This window comes from Phyllostomus discolor, chromosome 9 (genome assembly GCF_004126475.2).
Source record: "Phyllostomus discolor isolate MPI-MPIP mPhyDis1 chromosome 9, mPhyDis1.pri.v3, whole genome shotgun sequence".
NCBI lineage: Eukaryota > Metazoa > Chordata > Mammalia > Chiroptera > Phyllostomidae > Phyllostomus > Phyllostomus discolor.
The window spans coordinates 10,770,624-10,795,665 of NC_040911.2; the positions used below are offsets into that span (position 1 = coordinate 10,770,624).

A 25,042-nucleotide genomic window follows, 5' to 3' on the forward strand; every position below is an offset into this window, starting at 1 on the left:
TATGTGTGCAAGGTTATTGGCTGCAGCAGCACCGTGGGGGGGGGGGGGGGAGATAGGGGGCCGTCGAAGCACACCATCCCTGCCATGTGGCCACAGAAAGGAATGGAAGGTCTCCACACACTAGTACGGAGAGAAAGAAGTGGGACATATACTACGGCATGGTACGGAGAAAGAACTGGAAAATCAGGTTAGCAAGCTGTGTTCCATGTCAGAAATGGTAAAAACGAGCACCTAGGTGTATATGGTGGTGCTCATACAGAGGAACTTCACGACGCCTGTAACCTGGAGGCTGTGGGCAGCAGGGTAGGAAGGAGGCTTTTCACCGTATTCCTTTGTGTGGCTTGGATTTCTGAAACGTGAATACAGCATGTATCAAAAAAATTTTGCTGCCTCAAAAAATTTTAAGTTGGAGCCCTGGCTGGCATAGCTCAGTGGATTGAGCATGGGCTGCGAACCAAAGTGTCGCAGGTTCGATTCCCAGTCAGGGACATGTCTGGGTTGCAGGCCATGAACCCCAGCAACCGCACATTAATGTTTCTCTCTCTCTCTCTCTCTCTTTCTCCCTCCCTTCCCTCCCTAAAAATAAATAAATAAAATCTTTAAAAAAAATTTAAGTTGGGTTTACCAAAGTACAATTTACAAACTGTAAAATTCACTTTTTAATGTAGAGATGTTCTGTGAGTTCTGACAAATGGATACAGCTGAGTAACTGCCACTACCATTGAGACACGGAACGATTCCATCGCCCCGCAAAACTCCCACGTGCCCGCTCCCAGGCAACCCCTCTGCCCACCCCCAGCGTTTGGTGCCCATCGAGCTCGCTCTCAACTCCCCTTTCCCGTCTCTGCGTCAGCAAATGGAACCAGGAGCGGAGCAGGCAGGCGGCTGGGTCTGGCTCCTCTCGCTGGGCACAACACAACTGTCACACATGCCACGATTCGTCCATGCTGCTGAGAATTCAGGCTCTGCTCCGGTTCCCGGTGCAGCAGTCCGTACTCCACGGCAGGGATTATACTTCCATTTGTTTGTTCATTTACCAGGTGCAGGGCATCTAGGTTATGTCCGGTGGGGGGAAATCAGGAAGTACAACCCCTAGAAACATCCGTGTGCAGGTGCTGGTGTGAACACATGGTTTTATTTCTCTTGGGTGATCGCCTAGAGATGGGACCACCGAGTCACACGGTACATTAAGTAAGAAACTCTCCCACGGGCTCCCAGCTTGGCTGTGCCCTGCCTTTCCACCCTCAACGGACGGACTCCGGCAGCTCTGCAACCACCACCCCCGCCTGCAGCCGGTGCTGCCGCTTTATCCTGTCGCAGCCACTGCAGAGGGTGGTCCTCAGGGTTTCACTGTCCTTTCAATTTGTGTTTCTCTAATGACTAATAGCACTGAGATTTGAAAACAGAACAATTAACAGACGAAACACCTACTAGTACACCTCTTCCTCTAACGAGTGAATTTCACCCCTCTGAAACCTCACGGGAGACGCGCCTGGCCTTCGGCACTCAGAAAACACTCCGTGGGTCCCCCTGTGTGAGTGAACGAGCACCGGAAGGAGTCATTGAACGCACACGTATCTACTGGAGAACTAGGAGCAGGTTCCACCGCGTCATCCGAGAGGAGCACCTTCAGGATAAAGTGCTGGGCACTCAGCGAGCACTGCTGAGATTCTGCAAAATGGGGAGCCACGAGCAAGTTTAAATACCCATTGAGAAAGAGCCTATTTCAAAAAAAAAAACAACAAACCTATGAAAATATTGGGGTGCAACAAAGGCAAAGGACTGAGAACAAAGACAAGAGATGGGGCAGAGAGCAGGGAGGGGTTCAGACAGAAGGAAGAGCCAACCAGGCTTCCGGTGCGGCCGGAGACCAGGTGCCACCCACAGACAGATGCAGTGCTTATTACGGTCGGCGGTGGGCGGGTGAGGAAAGGACCGGGGATTGAAGGAATTCCTGCATTAAAGGAATTCCTGCTCCGAGGCCTCCGTTTCCCAATGAGGACTCTATGGGGCATCCAGACAATGCAGCCTGCACTTCCTTTCTCTTGTCTTTTCCAATTGTAAAAATACTAAATGCTTATTGCAGAATGAGAGTGTAAAAATGGCTCCTTCTAATCTCACCCACTGAAGTCAATTTCTAGCTATTATATAGCCTTCCCATTAATTTCTTTTATGAATATACATTTATGTGTATTTATAATAAGGCTAGATTATTCATATTGATTTGTATCCTGATTTTTTTCACTGATAAAACACACAGAGCTACAAACGTTTTGATGGTTCTACAGTCTTCCCAATGCATGCACAGTGTTCTCTTCTATAAATGAACCATAACTTAAATATTTTCTACTAATGATTTAGGTTGTTCCAGCTTTTCAGTAATTACAGGTGGAAAATTCAGTCATCAGCCAATTGTCTCCTTTGTACACATTTCTGAAAGCAGCCCTCCCAGTTCAGACATCATGAGAATGTTATGGCTCTCTGAAGCTTCTAGCAAAACCATCCTCACACCGGAGACCAACCACGTCAGCAGGAGCTCCCTAAGAGTCCTCTACTCCCGCTCACCGACTCTGCCGGTGACAGGTAAAACACCACACCCACTCTGCTGTTCTCAACGCCCAGTGGTACCAGACATCTGCCCATGCATTCCCTGGCCACCTGGGTTTCCCCAGTGAAGCACCCCACCGTATCCTCTCTGCAGTTTTCAGGGGCATGAGGGCGGGGAGAACAGCCGGTGAGGAGACTGGGGAGAGACTGTTCGGCCTGGGGAACCTCTCAGCTCCGCGGTGGGCCTTCCCAGCCTGTCCAGCCACCGCCCCCTTCCTTTCTCACTCACACCCCACACAACGGCCACAGCAAACCACTGGAAACGCCCAGCTCGTCCTGTTTCTCCGCCTAAAACCCAGCCTCACTCTCAGGGAGTAAGGCCTCCGGACATGCCAGCCTCCCTTCAAACACCCCCTGGTGCAGCACCCCCCAGAATGACCTGGTGGCAGTCGCTCAGCCTGCCCTGCTGATTTGTACCACACTCGCTTCTTGCTGCACTGTGCCCGGCGCGAACTCCCCTTGTGCGACCTCCAAGTACCCCCCAGAGGCAGTATTTCCTCTGTGGACCTTCCCCCGCATCTCCCAGCCCCTGCCCTTCTCTCCCGAAACAGGGATGTTTGACCTCGGCTTCCCCGGACCTTAGATGTCAGTCCAAGTCTCCCCTTCCATGCGCCAGACACTGTTTTCACTTCTCATTTCACTCTGTCCTCCTCCAACCTCTTCAAAGACCGATCTCTGCGACAGATTCTGCTGCTTGCTCTGTGCACAGGGCCCTCGACAAGACCTGAGCTGAAACCGGACTTCAAAGCACCTCTCACCCACCACTGGATCACACCACCTCGAGGTTCCTCCGGGACGCTTGTTTTGCACCCAAACTCCTACTAGTTCTGGCTTTTAAAATATTTATGCTTTCTTTATTCTACCCACTTGTAAGCAGGGCAAGAACTGTGCTTTCAACTTCATTTGTACTCCTCCGTAGCAAACTGATAAATATTTATAGATTGAAAGAAAGGTAAATACAAAAAAAAATAAGCGTAGTTAAAAGTTAAACATCCCGCCCTGGCTGGCATAGCTCAGTGGATTGAGCACGGGCTTCGAACCAAAGTGTCGCAGGTTCGATTCCCAGCCAGGGCACATGCCTGGGTTGCAGGCCACGGCCCCCAGCAACCGCACATTGATATTTCTCTCTCTCTATCTCCCTCCCTTCCCTCTCTAGAAATAAATAAATAAAATCTTAAAAAAAAAAAAAAAAGTTAAACATCCCCAAAGTATGAATGAATGGGCTGATCTAAACAGTTTCATGACTGTACATTATTCTTATAATATTCAAGTATCCAGACACACCAAAGAATAGACTGATATCATGAACACGTTAAAAAAATCTACAGTCTATGGCTCTTAGTTCTCCTACAGAATAAAAATATGCTAAGATTACCTAAAAATTATAACTCAGCAAAGTTGATGTTAAAAAAAGAAATTCCCTGAAAAAAATGGATGACACCATTAGCATACCTATTCCAGAGATAAAAGGTATTATTTTCACTGTGAGAATTGTGGCAACTCTCACCAGGATAAATTAAAATATACTGTTTTATATACCATATTTTTAGGACCATAAGACGCACCTAGGTTTTAGAGGAAGAAAATAGGGGAAAAAATGTCGAAATGTAAAATGTGGTAAAATATTTAATGACATAAATAATGTAGTATTTCACCAATGTAAATGTAAACTACATTTACTAGCCAAGTAAGCTACATTCGGACTATAAAACACACCCCACTCTTCCCCCCAAATTTGGGGGAAAAGTGTGTCTTATAGTCCGAAGATACGGTATATTTCAGTTTCTTCCTCTTCTCATATGTTAGATCTGGATATAGTCCGTATGTGCCTCAAAACTGAAGGTTTTCACTCCCTTCATGAAAATGTTACCTACAGTTACAGAGGGTAAATCTTAAGAAATGAGGCTGCACACTAACGCACCCATGCCCCCTTAAAACATGGTCGTTTACACCCGGGCAGCTAGCCCACCACCCCCCTGAAGCGTGGGATACTGTGGCGCATAAATTCCAAAGTCCTTACTGGGAGAACCCGATGCCTAGGACACTCGTGACGTCTTTGCAGCTCCTGTCTCACGACATCCAAGAACACATGAATAAATGGGCACTGAGACGAGCACAGAATAGGAAACTCAGCTTACACGCGTGTGTGGGCACCAAGAAAAATAATTTCTGAGTGCTAAAACGATCCCAGTTTCTACAAATTAGAACTGAGTGCCTGGGGGAAATATTTAAACACAGAGAATAAATTTAGACCAGTGGTTGGCTGACTTTTTCTATAAAGGGCCACATTGTACATATTTTAGGCTTTGCAGACCATAAAGCTCCTGTTGCAACTGCCCCACCTTGTAGTTCCAAAGCAGCCGTGGACGATGACACATAAATGGATGGGCGTGGCTGTGGTTTCCTAAAATTATTTACAAAAACAGGTGGCCAGGCTGTCAAACACAGTTTGCTGACCCCGATTTAGACCATGCTCTCACGTGCTGCAGAGAACAGAGCCAGGTCCCCATCACTCAGAACCAGGTCTACTTCAGAAAGCAGGCAATCGATCGAGGTGAACACCAGTCGTACCTTTAAAGCAAGGAGAAAGGATTCTTTTTCAGGTGACACGCTCAGAACGTGTCCTGTGCTGTTTAGGTGACAGCGTGCTGAAGACCAGTGCTTGCTTGTTGCTAGGCTTGTTTAAACAGCAACAAACAAAGCCAGTGTCCTAACTTTCTGGTTATGAGACCACCTGGTTTGCTGATGACACTGCACAACCGAAAAATTAAGATAGAGAACTGTAGACCTGGCTGGTGTGGCTCAGTGGATTGAGCGTGGGCCTGCGAACCAAAGGGTCACCGGTTCGATTCCCAATCAGGGCACATGCCTGGGTTGCAGGCCAGGTCCCCAGTTGCCGGTGCACAAGAGGCAATCACACATTAATGTTTCCCTCTCTTTCTCTCTCCCCTTCCCCTCTGCCTAAAAATAAATAAATAAATAAAATCTAAAAAAAAAAAAGATGCAGAACAGCCGTCAGCACACGATAAGGGAAAGCCAAGCCCAGGGCAGATGGGACAGAAGGGTGTCCCTGCGCAGCTGCGGCGCTCAGGGCCCATGGGAAAAGGCAAGTGCTCAAAGGAAGCTTGGCTTCCTAGCACAGCCACCCGGACCAGGGCAGTGACAAGCCTGCCTGGGTGCCACTGGGTCACCATGGGCACATGGCCACCTGGGACCTCGGCATCTACCCCCGATGACCAGTGGCATCATGCACCAGGGGCTGGGGGTCCTGCCACAGGCCCTAAACAGACCCCAGGGCCCCTCTGCCCTGCGGCCCACCCCACGGAAGGCCCTGCCCTCCCAGCAAACCCGATGCACTGCTCCTCTGTCTCCTCCACAGCTCACAGCAGGAGAAACCGGGCGGACCGACAGGTGCCGTGGGCCACCGCATCTCACTGACTCTGAGTATTCAGGAGCCAGAGATGACACGGGCATGGGAACAAATCCTTTGTTGCCAAATTCTTCTGGGTCTGGCTGTTTCACTCCCCTTCTACTCACTTTAAAGAGTCATCTACTGAGGCTTCTTGGTCCCTGAAACACGTGCCTACAGAGGGTGACAGTATTTCTCTATCATTTCTGTTCTCAGAGAATCCGGTCCTCAAAGAGGGACCACTGGAAGGAATGCAGAGAATGTTTTTCTTCTAACGTGATTTTGAATACAATCCTCTTGCCCTTTTTTAATTAAAAAGCAATCTAAAAGAAAAGAGGTCCTTGAGAATGATTTTATTTTCCGACAGTCACTATTTTAAATACTGCTACAGAACAAAAAATTAAAATATACTGTCTGAAGACATAAGCAGATTCTTTGTGATATTATTTCTACAAATCAAGGAAACTAGTCATTCCTTTTAAGAGAATCACTGGGGCCCTGGCTGCCATAGCTCAGTGGATTGAGCTCGGGCTGCGAACCAAAGTGTTGCAGGTTCAATTCCCAGTCAGGGTACATGCCTGGGTTGCAGGCCACGGCCCCCAGCAACCGCACATTGATGGTTCTCTCTCTCTCTTTCTCCCTCCCTTCCCTCTCTAAAAATAAATAAAATCTTTAAAAATTTTCTTAAAAAAGAGAATCACTGTTTTTATCAGACGATCTGTAAGAAATCTGTTAATAACTTCAAAACGTTAACAAGCACAAGTATAAAAAAGCTGAGACTACATCTGAATTATGACGGTAGCGTTCTCATCTGTCCCAGTCCTGCGCGCCACACCGATTCTCCCACCGTCTGAGCTGCAGCGGTGAGGCACCACGGGTCGGCATCATCGACCATCGGATCCAACGGTGTGTGCAGGGGCACGGGGTGCCACGAGCATTACCAGGCAGCCAGTCCTCGTCCCCGTGCAAGCACTGTCTGTCCTACAACTACTGAAAGGCTCTTCTGTTCTTCTTCTCTTGCTGTTCATCCCAGTTTTGCGATGACGTGGCTTTGAGGGGTTGCAGAGAAAATATTGCCTCTCGCTTCCCTGACAATCTTCCAACTCTTTCTTTGCAGCCCCTCGTGCAGCACGCCGTACACACAGAACCTCCCGCCTGGCTCCGGTCTCACCCCAGGCCCCTCCCCTGCCAAACGGGCATTTGTTCCCACTCATAACGTGGGGTGGCCGCTAAAAACCCCCACACCCGGACCCTGAGCCCGGGGTGGAGGCCCCTGGGTTCTAAGGCAGCCTTCGGCACGAGGGTTGATTGACTCTGGAAAAGGCCGGCAGCCTTTCTGGGTCTGAGGTGTTCCCATCTGTAAACAGAGTGGGGAGTCTCGACCTCTGCGTCACCTTCTCCTGCTGTCGGTGTTACGACGCCTTATTAGGTCGACCACAGCCAGAATGGCCTTCAATCTCCTTTGACATCCCAGCTGGTGGCATGTGAAATCATTGTCTGGTTTTTGGGGACGGTGAGGCAGTATCAGCTTACAGACACAATCATGTGCTAAATTCTTAAAACCTGAAACCCTGGTCTGCCAGTTGGACTTAGGAGCCTATTTTCCTAAAGAAAGCACGTATTAGTGCTGCATTCTTGGGCCAGCACACAGAAGCCTCCCCACGTAAAAACAGAACTACAGAACCGGAGCGATACTCTTAAAACCTGACGAGGCTTCAGCACCCGTTTAATGAAAACACCGCAGCCGACGGCAAATCTGGGTTCGTGTCATAAAAAAAGCTGCTTCCCTACCTCTCCCCTCTGCCCCATGGGATCCACACTCGACCTGCCAGGGATGCAGGGCAAGCAGGCAACCTGGAGCACAAGGGCAGGGGCTTCTGGGAGCATGGGGCTGGGGCTGGGGCTGGGTCTAGGGCAGGGAGCAGGGCGACGGGGCCAAGACTTTGCCATAAGGCAAGCTGCCAGTTCTGAGCAGCATGGAGAGACAGCAGAACCAAACCTCCAACGAGCCAGGAGGAAGAGGAGGAGACAGCTGTGGAGGTGAAGGAGGAGGAGAGGAAGCAGGAGCTAGACCCAGGCATGGCAGCCAAGCGGTGAAGCCGAGAGAAGGAGAACTGCTCATCTGTGACAGTGAGGGAGTCTGTCCCTGGCTGCAGGCGATGTTTTTAACAAGAATGTTCTTCAGCCAGTGAGTCCGAGTCCCGGCACATTCACCCAAAGCAGACGGAGACGGGGGCCAAATCTCATATTTCTCCCGTAGGCAGATGGCACCGGCCCAGCCTCAGGACGGCCTCCACCTCCTGAGGCCGAGCTCCCTGCGAGAGATAAACAGGAAGGGCCCGGGGAGGAAGCGTCTCCGTCAGTCTCCAAAACAACAGCAGCTGTGGCGGGCAATGCACTCACTGCAGAAGCTGGCGTGTCTGTAAACACCTTCGTCACGGCGGGGGCAGGAAGCCCCCAGCTGGAACCAGCCACTGCTTGCGCACCTTGCACAGGGCCGGCTTTTCAGGCCGCCACAGGAGCTGCGCTACACGTGCAAAGACACAATGTGGTACGTCTGCAGCGCCAGCACCTTCCGTCATCTTCTGATACCTGCTTCAAGAGACCGTGTGGAACCTGTCCCTCCGGGCCAGTCGCCTGGCTGCAGGCTCCCACCTGCCGGGCGGCTGGTCAAAGTGAGGGTGCACCCATTGGTTACCAAGAAGAGCGAGCATAACTGGCCACGCCACAGGCCTGGGAAAGCCCAACTGACCATATCTGGTTAATTCACTCTGCAGGATGGACTGAGAACTTCTGAGAGCTCCTGGAGGCAGGCAGGGGCCTCTCTCTGGGGCACTTCTCCAGATCACTGAACTCTCTCTGTAGGGAGAGGCTCTCTGTCCCAGGGAGCCCACTCCGGCCACGACCCAGCCAGCCCCAAACACCCCCCAGGCAGTGGCCAAGACACCCATGACTCGTAGGCAGGAGGATTTACGCGATAAACTAATGACATCACAACACTGTTTACTACGATTCCAACTCACCCCTGTAAGGCCGTGGGTCCCAAGGGAGGACTGTGAGGCTGTTACACTCAACATTCTTCGAAAACCACAAACACACACTCATTCACTCCACGATGGCATAAACAGCTCTAACCGACACCGACCACCATAAACAACCCGAACCAGTTACAGCGGCGACGGATGGAAAGCCGCGTATTTGCTAGCTGTTCCTAATCCACGTTGAAAGATTCAATGAGGCTCGAATCGAGCAATTTTTCAAACCCTAAGCTTTTCGGCTCTGCAAAGAGAAGACTGCTCGGCAGAGTGTCTGAGGAGCCTGGACGGGATCCCACGGCTGCTGCTCACAGGGTGTGGAACCGGGGCGGGGGGGGGGGGGGGGTGATGAATGACTGAGCCTCCCCCGGGCCGCCTTCCTTTCCTCGTCTGTGAAACGGTAGCGGCGACAGCATCCACCCCATGAGCCCATCTCAGGGACAAGCGAGACACCAAATAGCGCGTGGCGAGCCCCCGATCAGCGTGATCCGCCCTGCCGTCATCACCACCCTCTACTGCCCAGTTTAGCACACGTTGCCACAATCAGCCAGCCACGAGGCGACCTCTGCCGCCCACCGGCTCAAGACACTCACGTACCGCCACAGTGCACCGCGAAACCAGGTCTTTCCAGAACGTCCCGCCTGGTGGCGTAAACAACTATGCTCTCCCGAGGCGTTCAGCCGCGTACGCTTTCCAAACCCCTTACACAGGTGTACCGTCTGAGACCCAGAGAGAGTTGAGGCGGCCCCTCACCTCACAAGCAGGTCCCCTGACCAAGGTGCCTGCAACACAGAACACCATGGCCACCGAAGCATGCACGACACCAGCTCCAAAGAGGAAGTTCCGTCTAAGATGGTTTGAGGTCTCCCAAATCAGCACCCGTTCCTGATCCAGCCATTGAAGAAATATTTACTGGCTTACTATGAGCTAGGGAGAGAGGCTCCCAGAGGCTGCGTGCAGGGGAGCTGGGGGAGGAGGAAGGCCTGAGGGTCTAACGGGAGAGGCGCCCTCCAGAGAGTGGTTCAAGGACACGGCAGGGAGCACACACCAACGTGGAAAATGCAGGAAGGGGGCCTCCTTCAGTCTGACGGGGCGAGGAACGGCTTTCCAGATGAGCTGCTGTCTAAGCCGAGGCCTGAGGGAGTAGGAGACGTCAGCCACCTGAAAGGTGCGGTTCTTCAAACGAATGACTGTCACCTGAAATGCCGCAGAGGCAGATGAGCAATGGTCAGAGCACTGCCAGCCAGCCTCACCAGGAGACAGGATACGTGACCAGAGAAAAAGGGTAGACCAGGGGACTCCCAGGAAGCCACTGCACTGTGGGCAATAGGGACATAACACTCAGCACAATCAGAACTGCAGGGTGAGGACAACCGTCTGGGCGAGAACAAAGATGAATGGGGGAACTAAAGGGTGTTGAGTGAAGAGATGGGGAGGGGGCTGGACAGAAGGAAGGAAACACCAAGTCACATTGGCCACCAGGATTTGGCTGCAGGAGCTGAGGGTGGGGAATGGAGTGGGCTCTTTGTTCCGTGGGTTTGAAGCTTCTGTGAGTTACCCGACAAGCTGAGACACTTGGTACGCGCTTGGATTCCGGAGCCTGGAATGCAGGTGAGAAACCACAGCAAGTGGAGACAGAGGCTGGGAAGTGGTCTGCACGTTTCTGTGAGAAGTGGCGTTGTAAGAGCAACTGAAATTCCCCAGGGAGGGTCCGTGAAATGTTAACAGGACAGACACCATGAGAAAACCCAGGGGCAGGTATAGTGCTCAACACTAACGGTGGAAAATGGGTTGAGGAAGAGATTCCCACTGGCTGAAACGCAGCAGTGGAATTGATAAAGGTCAAGTCCAAAAAAACGTCCACTGGACTCAACAATGAGGTCACAGGTGAGGCTGAAAACCCCAAGGTGGTCAGTGGAGGGGTGACTGGGCATGGAAAAATGTTGCGTGGCTGTGTGAAGGGAAGAGAAAGGACAGAGTGGAGGAGATTTGAAGTTTGGGGGTTAAACGCGGCCGAGGCCACGCAAGAATTCTGACAGGAGGGGAAAAGAGAACGGGAGGAAACACACGAGTGTCTGCCGGCAGGTTTGGAAGTGGAGGGTTCCAGTCGGCAGAACTCACCCGCTGGCTTCCGACTGAGTTCAACCAACCTTGGTCTCAGCTCACCAGTTTATAAAGACATTTCCCCCTTCCCCCACCTCCCCTGAGTTCCTTCAGGAGGCTGCCTGAACTGAACTGAAACTGTAATCGAATCTGATGTGGCTCATTCCAGAAGGCAGGGTCTCAACCTCTTCAAAGCTAATCCCAAAATCCTACTAAGCCTCACATTTCCTCGGTGATGAATGGCTGCATCCCCTGTGAGTGTATACACGCCTCGCACAGCACAGCACACTTGCGCACACGCCAGTTCCGGGTGGGCTCCGCGCTGCCAGTCCAAAGCAAATAGTTTAAATCAGTGTTAAATTTCTTCTCGGAGTCTAGATCCAATCATTGTCAGATGCGCGAGATAAGGACAGTTTAGGGGGAAAAAATAAACAGAAGGAATTCTGAAATGTTCTAAGACAGTTACAGAAGTCTCAAATGTACAAGAGACGCAAGGATTGAGCTGCTAGGTAATTGAGGTCTGCTGGTGTTTAAATATTTGTGAAATCCGGTCTGGGTGCTTCGAAAAGACTTCTAGAATCATTAACACATCAGGCCCTGAAAGAACTGCTGGTATTTACACAGGAGGCTTGTGGAGTACTGACCCTCAAGCACTGCCCGATCCTTAACAATGCACATTGTTTAAGATGCCTATCGCGGCCCATTCAGGGAGCCTGAAGTGGAGACGATGAAATCAACAACGGGCTCCTGAAGCCGTGTCTATTCCATAAGCCACTAACTTTTACATGAAGAGATGCTGAATTAAGTACAGTTAGACCTAATCCAATAAAAATATCTTTTGTGCAATTTGTGATCACTGTGACTGATGTTCTTAAGGCAAGTTTATAAGATCTGGATGGTAGCCAGTTAAAACTCAAACTTCATGACTAGTTCAAATGAACGATTTCAACAAATCAGATTACAAGGCAATGCTTAAGCACTTCATGTAACAAGACTCCAGTGCATACTATCAATAATGACAAAGCAGTTCCTGTGCATTCTCTACACAGGTTTCCAGGGCTGGCTAGTTGGTTTCTTTGGCTTGAGTCAAAGCAGTGAAATGGGTTCTTGAACGCGTCATGTCTCCGAAGCCCCGAATCAATCCCGGAGTCACTACAAGTGGGACGAGCTGGTATGTTGTGTCTAGGGATGCGGGGCAGAAAGAAGATCTCACCTATGTCATGTTCCCCTCTAAAAATATTCAACCTGGATGTAACCAAATCGCTAAGAGTTACGGGATACAGGAAAACAAGTTAAACGATGCCAAAAGGAAGCCATGACCCAAACCCAGAAACTCGAGGAACATATATACACCGTTTTTCCAATCACTGAATAGCACATGAAAAAATAAAATTACTGTAGAATTCTTAAGTTGTATGCCCAAATGTAACGCAGACTCTTCTCTGGATCCTGACCAGAACAAACCAACTTTGAGACAATCATAATAATATTAAAAAATTATCTTGCTCATTCATTAAGTCTACTAAGGAGCATTTAAAATTTTTTATTAGTTGGAGATGTGTGCTTATTTTTAAAAGAGAAAGACCAGCCCTGGCTGGTATGGCTCAGTTGGTTCGGCATCGTCTGGCAAACCAAAAGGTCGAGGGTTTGGCCCCAGTCAGTGGCACACACGAGGGGCAACTGATTGATGTTTCTCTCTCAATGTTTCTCTCCCTCTCTTTCTCCCGCCCTTCTCCTCTCTCTACCCCCTCTCTCTCTCTTCCTCTCCCCCTAAAAGCAGTGAGAAAATGCCCCCAGGTGAGGATAAAAAATTTTTAAAAATATACATATTGTAACTCAGGTTTTTCAGTGATTTTTGAGTTCTAGAACTTCTCCTAGACACTTGTAAGGAGGAGGCCTCCTCTCCCCACTACCGAACTCAGGAAATAATCACGGAAGTCATAAAATGCTACTAGCAGTTTTCAAAACAGCCACTTTCCTCCCCTCCTACTTTCCCCCCCATTTGTCACGGGGCTGAGCGGCAAGCTCAAACGTTTTTTAACTGTGGGTCACCTCTGCTCTCAGTTTCCGCACGAACGTGGTAAATCACTCGCTGCCAGCCCCGGCTGTGAAACTGAAGGCAACGGTTCGCCAACTCACACAGGAAGATTGGGAAGACGTGGAAATTCCATTTTACAGCTAAAGAAACTGAGGCTCAGAGACACTGAGGGGTGTCACCTTACTAATCACGGACAGAGCCAAGCCAGGAACCCAAATCCTGGAAGTCTGTCCGTCCAGGAGGTCGGCCCAAGGTCGGCCTGTCCCATGAGCGTCCTTACACCAAGGTGAGGGGGGGGGGGGGGGCAGGGCGTTGGGGGCGGGGCTCTCCCTCTTACCTTCCCGTGCTCCTTCCTCACGTGGGAAATGTACACGTCTCTCTGCGTGAACAGGCGGTCACACTCCCAACACGTCCACCCGGGACTGGCCACCTTCTTGGGCTCCATCGATTTCTTCACGGGGGATGGAGACTTCTTTTCCAATTTGTCCTTCCCGTTCATGGACCTGGGGTCGTCTTTGTTTTGATTTGCTGAGTTCTGAGTTGTAGGCTTAATGCTCAAAGGCAAGTTTATACCCAGGTTTGGGGGCCCTTCAATGCTCTTCAGCGTCCCGTGCATGGACTGCGTCACAAAAACAAAAGAAATATCTATCACAAATCCTGGCTGGCGTAGCTCAGTGGATTGAGCTTGGGCTTCGAACCAAAGTGTCGCAGGTTCAATTCCCAGTCAGGGCACATGCCTGGGTTGCAGGCCACAGCCCCCAGCAACCACACATTGATGTTTCTCTCTCTCTCTCTTTCTCCCTCCCGTTCCTCTCTAAAAACAAGTAAAATCTTAAAAAAAAAGAAAAGTATCTATCACAAATCACACAACTAAAAGGGAGCACTTGGGGACCCTCTTAATGCACTGGGCACACGATTTTGTATTCAGTCAGAAGTATTTAATCGATGAAGAAGAAAACCTACGCAAAATATATGCTTAAAAAAGAGATAAAGAAGTATGGTTTGTAGGTCAACTAAATATTCTAGGTCCAAATTATTTTTGAAAACTTGTTTGTGGCGTGTTAAAACTGTTTCAAGACTTCTGTGCTGAATCCAGGTTATTCCTGACACTCCAGTGCGACACAGCGAATCTTCTCCGTAACAGACCGTCTCTGGGGAAAGCACCCCACTTTCTTCACGTATTGGCCAAAGTAAAGGCCCTTAGCTACTTCACAAATACCTGGTACCACTACGCTAACAGCGAACCTTTCTCCCCATCGTCCCACTCCTGGGAGACTTGTAACAGTCTGAGGTTTGAAGGGGCTGGTAAGGGTCATCTCCCTGCACCCTGTCTGAATGCATTCCTTCTGGCAGACAGCACCCAGACGGGTGAACCATGCACATAAGAAGAGACTCAAAAAGCCTTTTCAAACTGCTTAGCTGTTTATTCTCATTAACCTCAGCAGTGACCTTCTAGTTAAAATCTCGGGATTTCAAATTCCACGGGGGTAAAAGGAGTGCATGTGATTCTAAAGACCGGCTCACTCTGGTTTTTGTTTTGTTTGTGTTCTAGAAGCATGGAGTAAAAACAAACAAAAAACCAAGGAAGCACATCGCTCTGTATCTCTGGACACAATTTATCTTTGAATAGGGCCTCCTTTTATTAGCACTAGGCTGTCGCTGGCCTGGGTTCCTGAGCTGGCAGAAAGGCAGGACACCATGCTCGTTTCCTGCCTTAGCACCTGCAGGTCTCCTGGGCCCCGGGAGCGCTGGGTCAAGACCCGGCTCCACCTGCCTCCTGAGCATCAGAGTGAGCGGCTGCCCCTTCCTCGTACTCTCCAGCCTACATTCTCACGTTCTCAGGGCAAGGCCTTCTCTCAACAGTACCGAGGAGGAGCCAAGATTCTCCCATACTGTCTCACCCCAGAAGGGAAACGGGGCTTCTCGCATCGTCTCAGGAGCATGGGTTACAGGTCCATCCCGTAAACAGGGCCCGAGCTGCACATCCCATGCTCCTTTGCAAAGAAATCGGGTGAGATTTCTGAGAGCGAAACTCTGGGCTCTGGCCTTCTTTCTGCCACGCAGGGCAGGGGCCTCTGGCTTTTTTCAAAACACAAGCCACGTTTTTACATTGTTAACTATTTAAATCCCCCCTCAAATAAACCTAAACCCCCAAATCTTCTAGTTAAGCTTTCGATGAGTTTCTAGGCAAATATGTTTTTACTAACTAAAAAGGTGAAGAGCAAAAAAGTAGTCCTTTATAAATAGCTTATCGTGCCACAGAAATTACAGAAAAGCAGCAAAAAAAAAATTCTGCAGTAACGAGAGCAACGGAATGTGTGCCAGAGAGAGAATTTCTAACTTAATGTTTTTTATTTTCACATTATACGTAAAAATAAGATTGTTCACTTCAAAAAAATCTTCTGAATAACAGAAACACAATTTAATGCTCTCAGAGTGGGTGTTCCTTCCCCTCGGTTAACAGGAACTTGAATGACCGCCACGTGGAAGTTTACATGGCGTATAAAAGCCTGCGTGGAGGGTGGGGCCCACCGTGAGAACACCTGTCTTTGCAGGAGCTAAGCGATGACACGGGCGGGGCCAGACCGGCCGACAGAGACCCGCCTTTAAAGAAACGTGTCGGTGGGGAAATGCCGTTCCTGTGCTGCTTCCTCCTCCTTCCTTCCTCCCTTCCTCCGACAAACTGAACAGCACAGGTACTTGGGCACACGTAAATACACTCACGAGAGGTAAGTGCGTATCTCAGACATGACAGCAGGGTGCCCCTGACACTTGACCTTCATTCTGACCCATCTCATCACAGGCAGGGTCGTGTTTGAAATGCACAGAACACACCTAAAATGAGACCGTCAGTCTGCATTGCCACTGATTGGGTATTAGGACCCACAAAAATCCGGATGAGAAAAACAGTTCTTTCCTCCTTGCGGCCACAAGATTTTACCACGCCTCCTTGGTCTCTTATTTCTCGGGACCTTGTGTTCCTCCAAGTTCACTGTTAACACAAGGAAGACCCTAACCACTGGAAGGTCAAGGACCCACTTCCAGACTGAAAGAGGAGTTCCAGAAAGCAAATGGCTTACTTAAAACCCTCTTGAGGAGTGACTTTTCTTCTCGATTCCCCCGCCCCATATAAGCGTATTAAAATATTTGGGTCTCATTCCAATGTCCCTATATTTTTATTAGCGGTTTTCAATTTTTCCTGATCACTCATTAACTACATATTTACTGTCAAGATAGTTTTATAGTTTTGGCAGAAACCTTTAGACGATCTTAAGAGGACTGCATCTGACTTAAAGTGGGGACGATGCTCCACACCGCCCAGGCACCAGTGTGGCACTAGGAGCGTCACGGCGCCACCACCTTTGTCTGGCCTCTACTGTGCAGACCCCGAGGCACCAGACACGGCCTTTGCAACAGGCGATTACGCCATGGAAGCTCACATCCACCCAACACAGGAAATCCCAAGGATTAGCAGTCCATTCATTTCACTAAGATGAGAACGGGCTGCTTCGGACTTGCTTTGCTCTTTCAACTGACCTTTCAGTGTAATGCATTATAACAGAGGGAAAACTCAGAGAAAGAGATTGACATCACGACAATAGTGGGTCTGCCGTTTCTCTTTTTAAAAAGTCAAGTCACTTTCACCCCTTGCAAGCTAATGGATCTTCTCTCCTAATCACGGGGGAATAAAACTGCTTAACCTAGCACAGGGGACAGCTAAGAGGCTAGGACTAAGCTCAGCCCTCAGGGAGCTTAAAGGGCTGGAAAGGGATTTCAGTGTCCCCTTTGGGGGCTGGAGAGTTGGGTCATCCAAACTGGACATTTACTCCTTTCATTAACTGAACACCCCCCAGGGGCCAGACTCTGTGCCATATGCTGGACCTGTCCTAGTCAGTGTGCACGCTGATTAAAGAGAAAGAAAAACACAGAAAGGTCCAGGACATCCATTACAGTGCAAACGGGACTGCTCTGTCTCAAGGGAAACACCTTCATTTTTCTAAGTACTCCGATATGTATACAAATTAGACAATTTGTCAATTTCTAAACCCTACACAACCCCAAGTTTCAAAAAAAAATTAACTTCAGCCCCGACCAGTGTGGCTCAGTGGATTGAGTGTCATCCCGAAAAATGACAGGTCGCTGGTTCCATGCCGGTCAGGGCACATGCCTGGGCTGCGGGCCAGGTCCCTAGTCGGGGGGCGTGTGAGAGGCAATCGATCGATCTTTCTCTCACACATCCATGTTTCTCTCCCTTTCTCCCTCCCTTCCCTCTCTCTAAAAATAAATAAAAGTCTTTTTTTAAAAAGTAGTAGATGTCACGGTCACCATTTTCACCTGCCGAAGAAAAGAACCCTTAATGCCTTCATTCCGCTTTTAAAATCAGTGCATGGGTGTGTCGCTGTGTGTTGGTTGTGCCTCGTATGCACATCAGGACTCGGGAACAAAAGGCATCCCTCAGTCAGGTACCCAGATGACCGCACCCAGCTGTGTACCCTGCTCCCTACCCACGACCAGCAACCTTCCCCTCCCTCCATAGCCCCCCATGCTCCACCGGACCTGCGGCTCGGCCGTGACTCGCGACCGATGAAGGGGTCCGGGATTCACGGAAAAGACAGAGAGAGGCGCACACACCTTGATGTGGTCCATCATGAGTTGCTTCTGTGCATACAAAAGAGAACAGTCTGGGCACTTGAAAACAGACACCTTCTGGTTTTCGATGTGTTGGTCAAAGTGGCGATACAACAGGGTTTGCAGGGTAAATACGGTGTCGCACATGGAACACTTATAGATTATTCTAAAACAGAGAAGTGCATGGACACGTCAGTCAGACCTCGAGGCTCCCGCCAAAGGCACTTGCATCTCAGGAATTCAGGAGGCAGCAGCAGTGAGCGCACGCACACACACGCACGCACACACGCACACACACGGTAAGGAGAACAAAACGGTTTAGCTTTGAAACAAACTTCTGAAGGCATCACTCAAGGGCAGATGCTTCTTAACATTTTGGGTAAAGATTCAGGCATATCTGCTTAGAGGTCTATGTTGAGGACCATTTTATGACTGAGAGATAAACAAGTGACACGTTTTTATAAGGGCTTTACTTGTTACTTTAACACTCGGCAAAGCACCCTGGACGCTTTCTTTTTTAGTTTTTTAGTTTTTGTTGTTGTTGTTGTTGCTATTGCTGCTGTTTTTTAAGATCGGACAGGGAACACGGCTCCAGGGTGGTACCCTAACCTGAGAAAGGCTTTGATGAATGAACTTATAAGCAGGCCTGCTCCACCCCCAAAACTGCACAAGCTCTCACTTGTTGCAAGTTTTCTTTTAGGCTTGGTAGCAATTTCACACTTGAAAGTCAACATGCGGTTCTTAACACAGAAAGCCCCACAGACAAGAGAAATCCACACTTCAACAACTGAATGCCCGCTGCACTTTCACTGGCTTAAAACCGCTCACCATCCACAACAAACCATTTCCGTCCCTAACGCACTACCTGCCAAGCAGCCCTAAGCTACTTCTGCAGATTCAACCTGCAGAGCACCATCCGTTCCGTCCATCCACAACCTCCCGCGGACGCTCAGGCCAGCGTCGTCTGGGGCAGTGCATGCTCCTAGACTCCTGGCGGCAACCTTCGGCCCCAGCGAATCAGAGGGGCCCCTTGTGAACTGGACCCACAGCATCTGCCCACACAGCAGGTCACCCCTTCTTCAACCGTCCCAGGTCGCCCTGGTCCTTAGGGGAGGCCCTGGAAGACCTGTGTCTCCTTTGAAGAGTGATGAGAATCGGCACAAAGCATCCTAGGGAGCAGCTCGGGAAAACGTCAGAGAAGCAGTGACAGAAGATGAAAGTCAGGGATGCAAAAGGCGACACTGAGGTTCCACCCGGTATTGCAGCTGCGAGCGAAGCTCAGGAAAGGACTGCCTCTCGCAGCCCCTTTCTTACCCCTTGGGGTCTTTTCAAGAGAGCAGTTCTCCGGTTCCTTCGAACCTCATTTTGTCTTTTTCTGTCCAGCATTGACTAACGTAACTATTTTCTTTTCTCCCCCAGAAGATTTATCAGTTTAATCAGACCGAGTGACACATGTTTTTACAAGGCCTCGACATGTTATTTCAGCACAGAGCACAAGCACCCTTGGCGGGGGCGGGGACAGTGTTTAGGTCACACCGCTGTCTGGTTGGACGGTGCCAAACCGGCACACTCCCGCGTCCTCACGAGCCTCACCAGGTGCGACAAAGACGTTCGTTCCCTCGCCGTGGGACACAGCTTCGCTTTTTAAACAGCCCAGCAACGTAAGTAGTTAAACAGCAGCAACCGTGTGAAAAATTTAATTATGTTGCAGGTGTATCCCACGGACGTGGGAAGACTTTCATGAAAATTAAAATGACAGGTAACCAGACAGTATGTAGGACGTGGCCACGTGTTTTAAAGGAGTGTAGAAATGATACAGATGGCATGTACCTGTCATCATCTCTGCGGGGTGATAATCTATGGATCCCGTTTATTGCTTTGCTTGTCTAGGTTTCCTGATTTTTTTCTATAATTAGCATAGAGCAGTAAGGGGAAAAAAACAGCCTGAAGAAAAGAAGTACGATTCACTAGGCAGGCTAAGAACTTTCTCAAGATTCTATTCTTACTTTTTCAGAAATAACTATTTCATGAAAAGACACAGCACGGCTCCCTTTATTCCTGCTACATTCCTTTGGAGCGGGGTTTTGTTTGGTCTGATTTGTCGCCTTCTAGAACGTAACAGCAAAGAAAAGTGTAGGACAGCAGAGAATGCATGTACTCGGGCATCCTTCGGAGGAAGAAGTTACTGGTATTGTATCAGAGTTCTGCCCCACAAACGGCTCAGAATACAAAGGGGAAATGGGGACGCCGAGTGCACTAGAGGCTGGATGTTAGTGACGGCAGCATGACAAGGACAGGCGGCCACAGCGTGTCCCCAGTGGGAAGCGATGAGCAGATTCGAGGGCCACCCTCCCAATGACAGGCGGGACGGCCAGAGACCGGAGGCAGAGAGACCAAGCACCTGCTCCAGGTGGAAGAGCACCGACCAGACAGGACGCTTCAACGTAAAACGGGCTCCCGGGTAGGATTCTGGACCAGAACTCTCTAAACGGACAACCAACGGAGAAATGTCCGAGGGCTCTATGAACTAACTGGATGGGAACGTGACCGATCCCGGCTCGTGCCCGGGATGGTGAGCGTCCTCACGGAGGCGTGGCAGAAAGCCCCGGTGCCCCAGGGCGCCCCACTAGGGGCAAGACAGCTGCTGACAACCTGAGGGGGGTCTGGGCGAGGGGAGGCGCGAGTGCTCCAGAGGGCTCTTCCCACGCTTCTGTAGGACGGAAACGATCAAACCATAAAAGCTGTTGCTGAAGTTAAGGCAAAGCCCAGACGAAGGTACCAGGGCCCTCACAGACACAGGGACAGAAGAACATGAAAGAGGGAACCAACACAATGAAGAAACCGCAGCAGCCCACCCAGCAGGGTGACACTGAGACCCAGGTGCACAGAGTCTCGCCGGGCGCAGCGTGGTGGGGAGGCAGTGAGACACTCGGTGTGCTGGGTTCCTGGGGGTGTGGGGACGGCAAACCTAAAACTGTGACTCAGTCCTAGACGTGACAGGGTTCAATGAATGGGAGAGCAACTAGACCACAGCCAAGGGGGGAAGGAAGCAGGGTGGGCTGGAAGGGGAAGAAAAGAAAGAGAACGCTAAAACCCAACACCCACACTCAGCTCCAACTTGTAGCAACCAGAACTCTCCAGAAGAGAGCGCTACCCCTGAAACGGATGTGAAAACAAGCGGATACAGGGTCCCTGGCTCTGCCATCACGGCCACGAAACTCCGGCATCACAAACTGAACCCAGCTAGGTGCAGGGCACTGTCCTGAGCACCCTGCAGTCCCCATGCCTCGGCCGCCACTTTGCAGAGGGACAGGTGCTATGACTCGGATTGGAGAACAGGCTTGAGGGGGTGGAAACCATGGTAACCCCACAGTCGTGGTTCGAACTCCGCTTCAGCCAGCTCCCAGGACCTCGACCGTGCCGCTACTATAATTTCACACATTTCACTCCTTAGGAACTTGGTTAAAAACTCTCTCTCTCTCTCATACGATTCTAAACTCCCGAGTTTTCATTTAGCCACTCAGATACATTTAGCGCTGGCAAGTGAAAGGCCCAAAGCAGCAAAAGAAACTGCTGTTCGTCCGACATCAAGGAAAATACAAAGCTGAACAGACACAAAACTGGATCACCGTGGAAGCCTGTAGTGGTCATTGAAAGTGACCTCCGATCACCCAGAAAAGACTCCAGCTGTTTGAAGTTTCCTCTTCCCCAGCAGGGGAGCGTGCCTGGCCTTACCCTGGACAACACGCACGGAAGCACTGGAACGACACCTGGCACCTGGTGACAGTGTATCAACGTTTGCTAAATCTCTGCTGTCGTGCTTTTCAAACTGGGGGAGTGTTGGGGGGAGGCGCTGCAGGGCTTTATGGGAAGATTTTCAGGCTGCCCTGTGTTCTCTAAAGAAAATAGGGATGGGGGTTCCGTAGTTATCTTTAAAAGTTAATGGAGGTCATCTGCACAGTTTTGACTCATTTGCATAAAACCACCTGTTACCCAAATACTGCCAGGAGATTTTGATGCCCGGAGTTCCACTGCCATGGGGCTAACTAACGCGTTTTGGGCCAACGTAAACAGGACAGACATGGATTTAATGTCAAAAGGAGGCTTTGGGCCCACATGCAGGCCTGCTGGCCCTCCAGCCTGGCACAGGAAGGAGGGGGCACAGGAGCCTGAACAGGGGAGGGTGTCAAGGTAGCATATCCTGAAAGCACACTGCAGGACAGGCGTGACAATGACACAGCCCGGGGAGCAACAGCCGGGCTGCGGGCGGGGCCTCCACTCAGCCAGGTGCTGGGCCGTCAGCCCGAGTCAACCCAGTAACCTAGCTAGTAACCTAGTTTTCACTGGTTTGGGAGTTTTGTTGCATTTGCAAATCTATTTCAGTTTTAGAGTTAAAACATAGTTATCCATGCCCATCTTTAAGCTTGGCACTTATTAAAGAACCATGCAGAAAAAAACATGGTATAAAAAAAGTACTGGAATTAGGTTTTCCTATACATTTCTGAAAGTATTAAAATCATTTGCTGTCCTGTGTTTCCAAATAACTACTGTTCCAGACTTCATTGACATTTCGGAGAATCCGCTTTTAAAATGTGAATAAACAACCAAATCAAAAGTGTTTACTCACTGGAGGGAAATGACTACATTAGTGTCCAGAGGTCTTACTACCATGAACACTGAAAATTAACTAAAATTCACTAGTGTCTGTCTTCAGAATCCACACGTCAAATTGTATACGGATCCCCTACATTGTAGTTTGTCTCATTTGAGCATCTACAGAAATCAGAGTGAAGATCCTATTCGAATAAAACTCCACTATCATAGTATTTAGTAAACAGAATCACTTCTGCGTTTCTTCTCCCGGAAAACGTGCAGGTATGGGCAAAAGCACAACAGATACGAGGCAGCCAAACTAGCCTCCCAGAATCATCAAATTCCACATGGCAGTAAATACAGAAAAAAGGCAGACGACCTCGGGCATCTCACCCGCGTCCTGCCTGCATCTCCTCGCGGGGATAAGGGAGCTGTGGGAAGGGACTGCCGTCACGGGGCCCCTCACGCTCTGGACACAGGACTATGGGCGGGAGGGGCATTTCAAACACATCACCTGGTTTGTCCCTCACTCAGACCCTGGGACACCAGCACTGTCCTCACTTGACGGGGGGCGGGGAAAAAGAGACCGAGACAGGGTGAGTGGCAGCCCATGCCCACACGCCCACAGCCGGTGGGTGGGCGGTGGGACTGCGCCTCGGGCACCCACACGCCCTTCTCTGGGCTGAGCCGCCTCAGCTGCGGGTGGGCAGGCAGCCCGTAATCACTGGCTGGAGCCCCGCTTCATTAGGGAAGACACAAAAAAGCAAAAGTTGACAACAAGATGATGAACGAGGGTAAGGCAAAAATAAAATCCGTTTGCTAATCGAGGACATACAGTGGCGATGAAATTAAATTCAGTAGCCAGGGCCGTAAGTTGACTTCATCTTACAAATGTCACTACGAAAAGTGCGTACTGTAAGAACCCGCGGAAAAATGGAAGGATGACAGGTTTTTATTGTTCTCCTAGAGCTTGTGAAAATCATCTTAAAAAAAAAAGAACAAAACGAATAAGTATTCACCTGCTTCCTACAAACTGGTTGGCAGGAGCATCAACACACTAAGGGACGCTTTTGGACAAAGGCACCCCAAAGGCAAAACAAAAGGTTTTGGGGGCTGTGAGAGGTGGAGCCTCATCGAGCGGCAGGGTCTGCCCGGTGGCGTCCTCGCGCCTGCCTTACACGGGACCCCACAGGACGCCGACCTCCCCGGAGGCACGCACACGGCAGCGGGGCGGCGGTCAGAGGCGCAGGACTTACTTTGGCTCTCCTATCTTGATGCCCGGATGTTGTGTGTAGGCATGGGAGTGTGTGCTGGGGGCGGACTTAAACGCCATTGGACAAATAGGACACTTGTAGAAGACTTCACAGTGAGAACCTTGGATGTGAGACTTCAGGGCGGCCACATCAGAGTACACAACATTGCAATGTACACATCTGTTAGGGAGATAAACACAGAGTCGTTAGCACGGGACCATGCACCATGGGTAACTTAACTGCGTAAAAACTGGGTAAAACGGACACGTTGTAGGAGCCCCTCTGGGTTGCTAATAGCTTCCTGGAAGCAGGTTTCATTTTCATTTTTTCCTAAGGAGCGCAGGCCAAAATATTTTTTACGTAGGTAAGAAGGAAGATCATGAAGAAGAAACATAAACCTCAAATGGCCTGCCTTTTGGGCAACTTTAAAGTGTCTAGGATTGGATGTCCAGACTCCAGACTGTGGCGAGACCAGTGGGTCATGGGGGCCATCGTCAAGGCCACGAACACAGCAAGACTGGATGACTCCTGGCTTTGGAGAAGACTCTCCCATGTGCCAAATTCGGACACTAGGACCCTGGGTTTCCTCCCCACCCCCCTACCCAAATAGCATTTCCAAGAGAAGAGAGCTTCGCTACCGAATCCTGCACTCCACCAACAGGGGGACACAGAGGAACAAGTGGACATCGGTTCTCAAGCCAAGGTCCTGCTCCCTGGCACACTGGTGCAGCCACTGGTATGGCTGATGTATCTGTCAGCTCTGGGGGCCCATCAGGTAGGCAAGGTCAACCACCTAGATTGTCTGTCCCCTGAAGTATGAACTGAAGTCCACTCCAATTTGTTTGAGAAATGGCATGAAGAATAAACTTCTGACAAATCAACATCTCTACATAAATCACCGGTCCCACTAAGCTCCTTCATTCCTCGTTCAAATCCAGCCTTACAGAAACAAACTCCAAAATTCGGAGATCCATTCCCCCCAACCTTGTCGCTAACACTCAAGGGCTGTCAGCAACACTTAAGCGTGTGTGTGACCCTCGGAGGGAGGGCCCAGCTGTCCTTCTCAGCTTACGCCTGGCCTTGTGAACAGGAACAGTGACGTGAGGAGAGGACTGCGGACCGGGCCGCCTTCTAGGAGGCAGTGCTCAGCAACCTCTGGATTAATCTAAGGTGCTTCTATTCTTAGATCCCCCTTCTGAATTCATGGAGGCACGCCCAGATTCTCAGGGGACTGGCATGCTCAGAATGACACGTGTTCTACAAAGCATGCCACGTGAGGCTCCGCAAGCATTTTATAAAAATCGTTATTAGTGCGCTAGCATTTTAAATGACTTAAAGCCCAATGGTCAGCAGAGTACACACTGAGATCACTCAC

General features: G+C 50.0%; 1 protein-coding gene across 9 annotated transcripts in view; it reads right to left on the reverse strand.

Moving 5' to 3' along the window:
- Window positions 1-25,042, reverse strand: part of ZNF532 (zinc finger protein 532) — a 98,859-nt gene that overhangs the window by 10,521 nt on the left and 63,296 nt on the right. For all 9 annotated transcript variants that reach the window (XM_036010073.1, XM_036010069.1, XM_036010072.1 and 6 more), the window contains 3 exons: window positions 23,671-23,847; window positions 17,825-17,987; window positions 13,530-13,811 (listed from right to left, as the gene is read on the reverse strand). In XM_036010073.1, coding sequence (XP_035865966.1) covers window positions 13,530-13,811; window positions 17,825-17,987; window positions 23,671-23,847 — 622 coding nt within the window. The remainder of the gene's footprint in view (window positions 1-13,529; window positions 13,812-17,824; window positions 17,988-23,670; window positions 23,848-25,042) is intronic.